The sequence below is a fragment of the Canis lupus genome, chromosome 1 (genome assembly GCF_011100685.1).
Source record: "Canis lupus familiaris isolate Mischka breed German Shepherd chromosome 1, alternate assembly UU_Cfam_GSD_1.0, whole genome shotgun sequence".
Taxonomy (NCBI): Eukaryota; Metazoa; Chordata; class Mammalia; order Carnivora; family Canidae; genus Canis; species Canis lupus.
In genome coordinates this window covers 70,690,502-70,699,252 of record NC_049222.1, presented here as the reverse complement: position 1 = coordinate 70,699,252, position 8,751 = coordinate 70,690,502, and the positions used below count along the sequence as shown (strand labels likewise).

The following is an 8,751-nucleotide window of genomic DNA, read 5'->3' as shown; positions in this document are numbered from 1 at the left end:
CTTTTTGATGGCTGAATAATACACACACACACACACACATACACACACCCCACCTCTTCTTTATCCATTCATCTGCTGATGGACATCTGGGCTCTTTCCATATTTTGTTATATGTTTTAAATGTACTAGTGACCCTGAGATAATACAAAAGTACACAGAAAACATTGGCTTTTTGAAAAGAAACGGTTTAGTAACAATGGCCTTTCCTCTTTTAAAATTAATTAATTAATTAATTAATTAATTTTAATAATAAGTTTATTTTTTATTGGTGTTCAATTTGCCAACATACAGAATAACACCCAGTGCTCATCACATTCATCTGGGTTTTCTATGTAGAGTATTATGTCATCGGTGAAGAGGGAGAGTTTGACTTCTTCTTTGCCTTGTGAGAATACTCAAGGGATGTTCCGAATCTTTTGGTATGGGTTCAGACCTGATTTGTGACCTAGTATGTGGTCTATTCTAGAGAAAGTTTCATGTGCACTTGAAAAGAATGTGTATTCAGTTTCATTTGGACATAAAGTTCTGTAGATATCTGTGAAATCCATCCATAAAGTTCTGTAGATATCTGTGAAATCCATCTGGTATCATTTAAAGCTCTCGTTTCTTTGGAAATGTTGTGCTGAGAAGACCTATCGAGTGTAGAAAGTACTAGGTTGAAGTCACCAAGTATAAGTGTATTATTATCTAAGTATGTCTTAGCTTTGCTTATTAATTGATTGATATATTTGGCAGCTCACACATTCGGGGCATATATATTGATGATTGATAAGTCCTCTTGTTGGATAGATCCTTTAAGTATGATATAGTGTCCCTCTTCATCTCTCACTAGTCTTTGGGTTAAATTTTATTTTATCTGATATGAGGATGGCTACCCCTGCTTTCTTTTGAGGACCATGTGAATGGTACATGGTTCTCCAACCTTTTATTTTCAGGCTGTAGGTGTCCTTACGTCTAAAATGAGTCTCTTGTAGACAGCAAATAGATGGGTCCTGCTTTTTTATCCAGTCTGACACCCTGCGCCTTTTGATAGGGGTCATTAAGCCCATTCACGTTCAGAGTTACTATTGAAATATACTGTCATCATGGTATTTATTCAGTCCCTGTTTTTGTGGATTGTTCCATTGGACTTCTTCTTAAAGGGGAATTGTATTGTAAGGAGTCCCCCTTAAATTTAAATTGTAAGGAGTCCCCCTTAAAATTTCTTGCAGAGCTGGATTGGAGGTCACATATTCTTTCAGTTCCTGCCTGTCTTGGAAGCTCTTTATCTCTCCTATTGTGAATGAGAACCTTTCTGGATAAAGTATTCTTGGCTGCATATTCTTCTCATTTAGGACCCTGAATATATCCTGCCAGCCCTTTCTGGCCTGCCAGGTCTCTGTGGAGAGGTCTGCTGTTAATCTGATATTTCTTCCCATATAAGTCAGGGATTTCTTGTCTCTTGCTGGTTTAAGGATCTTCTCTTTATCTTTGGAATTTGCAGGCTTCACTATTAAATGTTGAGGTGTTGAACGGTTTTTATTGTTTTTAGGGGGGATCTCTCTATTTCCTGGATCCGAATGCCTGTTTCCCTTCCCAGATTAGGAAAGTTTTCAGCTATGATTTGTTCAAATACATATTCTGGCCCTCTGGCCCTTTTGGCGCCCTCGGGAATCCCAATTAAACGTAATTTTTGGGATCCCTGGGTGGCGCAGCAGTTTAGCGCCTGCCTTTGGCCCAGGGCGCGATCCTGGAGACCCGGGATAGAATCCACGTCAGGCTCCTGGTGCATGGAGCCTGCTTCTCCCTCTGCCTATGTCTCTGCCTCTCTCTCTCTCTCTGTGTGACTATCATAAATTAAAAAAAAAAAAAACGTAGATTTTTCTTCCTCAGGCTGCCACTTATTTCCCTTAATCTATCCTCAGGATCTTTTAATTGTGTGTCTCTTTTTTCCTCAGTTTCCCTCTTTGCCATCAACTTGTCTTCTATGTCACTCACTTGTTCTTCCATCTCGTTAATCCTCGTCTTTAGGACTTCTAGTTTGGATTGCATCTCATTCAATTGATTTTTAATTTCTGCCTGATTAGATCTAAATTCTGCAGTCATGAAGTCTCTTGAGTCCTTTATGCTTTTTTCTAGAGCCACCAGTAGCTTTATAATAGTGCTTCTGAATTGGCTTTCTGACATTGAATTGTAATCCAAATTTTGTAACTCTGTGGGAGAGAGGACTGTTTCTTTCTTTTGAGGTGAGGTTTTCCTTCTAGTCATTTTGCTCAGTGCAGAGTGGCCAAAAACAAGTTGTATTGGGAAAAGGAGAAAAAGAGAGAAGAGAAAGATGGAAAAAAAAAAAGAAAAAAGAAAAAAGGAAGAGAAAAAAGAGAAAAAAAGAAAAAAGAGAATAGAAAAAAAGGGGAAAAAGGGGGTGGGGAAGGAAACAGAAATCAAAAAAACAAAACAAAAACAATGGGGAGTATCCTCTGATTCTGTATACTGCAAATCCCTCGACTTCCCCTGGAACTTTCCAGTGCTGCTTGGTTAATAATTTGTTTTTCCCCTGTCCGTCTAGCTGGTCTTCTGGGGGAGGGGCCTGCTGTGCTGATTTTTAGGTGTTAGCACTTGTGGGAGTGCTCAGCCCCCTGCCTGGTGCAGGGCTCAGTGAAAGATGTTTAAGCTATCCAGCGAGGCCACGGTGAGGCTCAGTGGGGGGTTGTTTATCTTGTGAGGCCCCAGGGGGAACAACAACAGTGGCAGGGGCCAGCTCTGGAACCCTGGAGTCAACTCTTGCAGTAACTAAAGAGCTCTCAGTCTGCAGGGGCCTGGATACTCAGGGGGCGGGGCCGCTGATCTGCTCAGCTCAAGGCAGGAACGTCCTTGCTGTCCTGGGCCCTCCTGGCTTCTGCCTGTCCCGGGGGGGTAGCGTGGGATCTTGGGCCGTCCCAGGCGCCCTGTGCTCCTGGTACCTGTGCTGTTGGATTTGCGCTCCTGGTCCCGCAGCCCCTTCTGCTCGAAGCCTGTGCCGGAGCCGCCTCAGAGCTGCTCCGGGCTGCGCAGCCTCCTCCGTGGGGAGCCGCCACCGGAGCTGCGCCCAGCTGCTCCTGGAGCCCTGCAGACCCTTCCGTGCGGAGCCTCTGTCGGAGCCGCCCGGAGGTGCTCCTGAGGCGGCAGCCCCCTCCGCGGGCGGAGCTGCCGACCGAGCCCCTCCGAGCTGCTTCCGGGTCCAGCCGTGCGCGGGCTGCAGCCCTTTAGGGAGCTCGGCCCGGGGTGTGGTGCGCTCTCCCCGGGGCACAGGTGCTGTTAGTGTCCCTGGGAGCCTGAGGGCATCCCTGCCCCTCCTGGGGTCCTGCTCTAACTCCCTGGGAGCGCCTTTCCTCCCAGGAAGATTGGTGAAGCTCCTGTTTCTCCGGGATGGGGCTTTCCTGTCCTGGGGACACTCTCTCCGGCCTTAGCCCGGCTCTTGCGGGGCCCCTCCCCCTTGGAGGCCTTTTGTTTCTTTCTTTATTCTCGTCTTCCTACCTTAATAGAAGCGTGAACTCTTCTCACTGTAGCATTCCAGCTGTTCTCTCTTTAAATCTCAGGCTGAATTCGTAGATATTTCAGGATGATTTGAAGGTTATCTAGGTAATTTGGTGGGGACAGGTGACTTGAGGACCCTACTCCTCTGCCATCTTGCCCCCAATGGCCTTTCCTATATGCACATGTCCAGAAGACATCAGGAGAAATAAAATGTAGTATGGGATTCTGAGTTTTCAGTTACTTCCTGTAAAGGTTTACTTGTTATTAATCTACATGTGAAAGTATAGCTGATGCCATAACAGTTACTGAGCAAGGGGTACATAATTCTATTACAGTGATGTTTAGTTCCAATACACATATAAATACCTGGCATGCATGAATACAAACTCACATAGATTAAAAAAAGAACTCAGAAAATATTCACATACAGGCAATGCTGTTTAGTTTATGCAATTTATTTATTCATTCTTTTAAAGTGTCTTATTCTAGTGAATGTCTGTTATCAATATTGTGTTTCATTAACTGTTTTAATAATACACATGAAACAACAGTTTTATAGAACAATTTCTATGTAGATGCTATTACTTACCTTTCTCAAATTGATAGATTCTCCCCCTGTAACACATTCTGAGAAAGATTAAAGTTTGATGACTTGTTGAAAACTTTTATACATTTACAATTCAATTATCATATATTTAATGAGATGTTATTTTTTGGTAAATGTTTCCTACATATGTTGAAATGTTGAATTTCTTTCATTGATATTTACCTGACTGATGAGGAGTTGTGGATAAAAACTATTGTCAGGGGTTTCTCCTGTTGTCAGGTTTCTGATATATGTTGAGTTCAGATATCCACAGAAATCATATTCATAGGCTTTATTAGTTAAGGGTTGGTGAGTATATGTCAGTATAAAGTATACTCAAACCTGCAGAAGCTCAGTAGAGAACAAGTTTATTTCCTTGCTGCGAAAAGTCTGTGTATACAGAGGATAAAATTCCATTCCACAGTCACTCTTTACCCTGTTTCCTAGTGTCTTGTACTCTCCGATTTTCAGTGCATGAGCCCAGAGTTTCACTGAGAGTAATCTCCACTCCATTCTGCTAAGGGACAGGAGAAAACATTGAGAATTTGAGGGATGTACTAAGTGAGATGGGTCATTGACCACCACATTCTAGTAGCCAGAGGTTATTAATAGGACCCCATTTGGATGACACTGGTTGAGAAATGTAGACTAGGTGCAGCATGAGGGAGAAGAGGAAATTTTTTTGGGGAACAATTAATAGTCTTTATATGGCATACAGGAATTATTTCTGCGTAAGTCCAATTGAGGGCTGATTTATAATAGAAGAGTTCCCCACATCCATTACCTCATTGTGAGGTCTCTAACCTCCATGTATTTTCTGTTGAACTGAGAAAGATGGCTTTTGGCAAAAGCTTATCAAAATGCTTATTATATATTCTGATTTTTCATTGTATCATTTCTCTGATAAGTAAATTTTGATTACCGACACAAAATTTTCACATTTTTATTACATTACACTACTTTTCTGCAGTGTAAGTTTTCTGATGATTAAGTACAGAGTATTTTTCACATTAATTATCTTTGTAACTTCTTTGCTGAGTGGTCCATAATGAGGACTGCATTCTGGATGAAATACAGCCCATATAAAATATATTCCAAGAATTTCTCTCCTGTGTAAGTTCCCTGATGCAAGGCTGGCATCTTGCAGAGAAATTTGCAATTGTTTATTCATATGGTTCTCTCTCTTTCTCTTTTATATTGTGAGATTTGATTTCTGGTTCAATGGTTTTCCAAATTCTTTACATTCATACGTTTAACTCCCTGTGTGGGCTTTCTGATGTTCTCGTAGGCTTGATTTCTGGCTGAAAGTTTTCCCACATTTATCACATTTATAGGGTTTCTCCCCTGTGTGAGTTCTCTGATGTACTCTGAGGTTTGACTTCTGGCTAAAAGCTTCTCCACAGTGATTACATTTATAGGGTTTCTCTCCTGTGTGAGTTCTCTGATGTTTTCTTAGGACTGACTTCTCACTGAAAGCTTTTCCACATTCATTACATTCATAGGGTTTCTCCCCTGTGTGAGTTCTCTGATGTCCTCTGAGATTTGATTTCTGCCTGAAAGTTTTCCCACAATCATCACATTTATAGGGTTTCTCCCCAGTGTGAGTTCTGTGATGCACTCTGAGGTTTGATTTCTGGCTGAAAGCTTCCCCACAATGATTACATTTGTAGGGTTTCTCTCCTGTGTGAATTCTATGATGTCCTCGGAGTTGTGATTTCTGACCAAAAGCTTTCCCACATTGATTGCATTTATAGGGCTTCTCCCCTGTGTGAGTTCTATGATGTTTTCTGAGACCTGACTTCAGTTTGAAAGACTTCCCACATTCATCACATTTGTATGGTCTTTCCCCTGTGTGAGTTCTCCGATGATTCCTTAGGCCTGACATGTGGCTGAAAGATTTTCCACATTCGTTACATTCAAAGGGTTTCTCCCCTGTGTGAGTTCTCTGATGTACTATAAGGATTGATTTATAGTTGAAAGATTTCCCACATTCATTACATTCATAGGGTTTCTCCCCTGTGTGAGTTCTCTGATGTATTCTTAGACCTGACTTTGCACTGAAAGCCTTCTCACAATCATCACATTTATAGGGTTTCTCTCCTGTGTGAGTTCTCTGATGTTTTCTTAAGCGTGACTTCTCACTGAAAGCTTTCCCACATGCATGACATTCATAGGGTTTCTCCCCTGTGTGATTTTCCAGAGGCTGAATCAGGAAAGAATTCATAGAACAGGATTTTCCACATTCATTACATTCATAGGGTTTCACTGTAATGTGAGTTCTCTGATGTATGTTGAAACCTGACTGGCAAGTTAATGTCTCTGTACATGTGTCATAATCAGAGGATTTGTCTGTCATGTGAGTTCTCTGATGCACTGGGAGGGCCAAATTAGGACTGAACTTCTTTCCATATTCAAAGGGTTCCACTCCTATATGATTTTTCTGATGTTCTCCAATGTGTGAATTTTGGCCGGCAGATTTCCCTTCTGTATCAGTTCTTTGTGTGATCTTGCTGAAATTATTTCTGTTTTCAGTACATTCAAATTCATTAAACTCATAATGATTTTTCTCTGGATTATTGCTATGAGAGATTATAAGAGTTGGTTTATCACATTGTTTTCCCCCATATTTACTGAATTTATAAGATTTCACTTTGGGGGAGGTACTCTCAGATGTAATAAGGGCAGTCTTTTCAAACAAAGTGTTTCCACATTCATTGTACTCAGAAGCCCGCTGCAAAGTCGGAATTGTTTGATGTTGAATGACTTTCTCTTTATAATTGAAGGCTTTCGCATTTTTACTATAAACAAATGATTTCTCTCTGGTATTAATTCTGCCCTCCTTAATACTGAGGAGCCATTTCTCACATACATTAAGCTCATGAACCTTCTTTCTTGAATATTGACAGTGTGGAGCCAATGAGCTGAGATGCAGGTAGGTAGGTCCTGCAGTGTCAAATTTATACGGCATTGTTCTTGCATGTAAAATGTTTATGTCCAGATTACATGGTTTTCCTGAAATCTCTTCCTCTGTAGGCAATGATTTATTGGTGAATAAAACGTGCCACAAATATTTTCCTTGGCTTTCTAGGCTCTTCTTTGAAAGATGATTAGGTTGGGAGTCTTCTAAAAATGAGAAAATTAAAAATACTTTATGATATTTAACACACTTATTATGCAATGGGACTTATAGATATATGCCCTATTATGTATTTGATGCTTTGGTTTCTGGATCAGTTTCCCAACAATAAAGTAATTCTAAGCACATATTCTCTCTTTTTTATTAAAAAAACAACAACAATCCAAACATTTTGTAGTAGAAAGAAAAGAAGCTAGAAATAAATATACACATGTATTTGGCATCATAAAGTATAGTTTTCAAAACTGGTTAAAGAAGAAAATATAAAGGAAAGGAACAATTGATAATTGAGAATATATTCAAGAGAATTGGATCTTGGGAACAGAAAAAACAAAAGTAGTGAATGGGATGAATTCAAAGGTTAATCAGTTCAAAGTAGATTAAAGGTTTCCAATGGATTTATTTGAAACAGAATTTGCATTAGGGAAAAATATGAGTCTAGATTCTTAGTCAAATATAGATTAAAATGGTAGCATAATCATTAGTCTCTATGATTCCCCTTGGAGCTCCATTTTTTTCCAGTCTACAAAACACTAAAATTAATTTATAATGGCACCAACTTCCTCATGGTAAAAGAAAAAAAAATTCTATTTGCCATGCTTTGATTTTCTCTGCGGTATCATTCACAGAAACATTAGTGTAACAGTAGAAGTTAAAAAAAAAAAAAAAAGATGGGAGCTAAGAGTAATTTTTCCACTTATATTGGAGTCAATGCTCTATCCTGGTTCTGGTACCTTGGTATTATAACAGGGTTGTTCAATAGTGAATATCTCTTGGTCATCAAACCTCATCTTTTCTCTTTTTTACTTGCTCATTTTCCCCAAACTACTCTTCCTTGCCCAATCTTCACTTCTGTTTTCCAACCTATCTAGTCTTGACTGTGAGAATCTTAAGGATCATGTTTCAAACTGGCCCTAAAAACTACAAGTATCTTTTATATTTATTCACCATAAGTGTCTTGTACATATTTAACTGTTGTTGCCCTGCTACTACACAGACTCCTAGTAAAAATGTCAGGCCTATACTAAAAATATTTGAAAGCCTTGAATACACTGTCCTAAGCAACAAGAAATGAAAGATTTAAGTGATTCAGGGAAACAAAGTTTAACACTAACTGCATGTTTATTATGCATTCTAGTTACCATTCCACCAGTCCACAGTATTTTCTACTCTAATCTTGATGTCAGTCCTCATTACACTTCCAGTAGTAACTTTATACACACATTCTTTCCCTAATTTACTCTCTATTCTAGCCTTAGGACTATATAGCAAAGCTATCTTCCTAAAACTTAACAAGAAAAAGGCTTCTCATAGCTTCTCACAAATTTAAGCAACATTTATTTTGAAATAGGAAAGAAGTATCATTCTGCCTGTATCATTCATTTTAACAAGAAATATATAGAAAGCACCCATATTTGTGACTCATGATTTTTAAAGTAAATTACCATAATCAAACTCAGGATGCATCTTCAAATTGATGGCAAGTGCATAGGTTAATGGACAGCATATTCTCTTTCTTGGTTGTACTCAAAAGTTA

At 39.6% G+C, this 8,751-nt stretch overlaps 1 protein-coding gene across 1 annotated transcript in view; it reads right to left on the bottom strand.

Moving 5' to 3' along the window:
- Positions 1–3,931: 3,931 nt before the first annotated feature.
- The window catches only part of ZNF782 (zinc finger protein 782), a 57,911-nt gene continuing 53,091 nt past the window's right edge, over positions 3,932–8,751 (bottom strand). Inside the window, exon 5 of the mRNA XM_038526809.1 lies at positions 3,932–7,201. Coding sequence (XP_038382737.1) covers positions 5,331–7,201 — 1,871 coding nt within the window. The 3' untranslated portion in view covers positions 3,932–5,330. The remainder of the gene's footprint in view (positions 7,202–8,751) is intronic.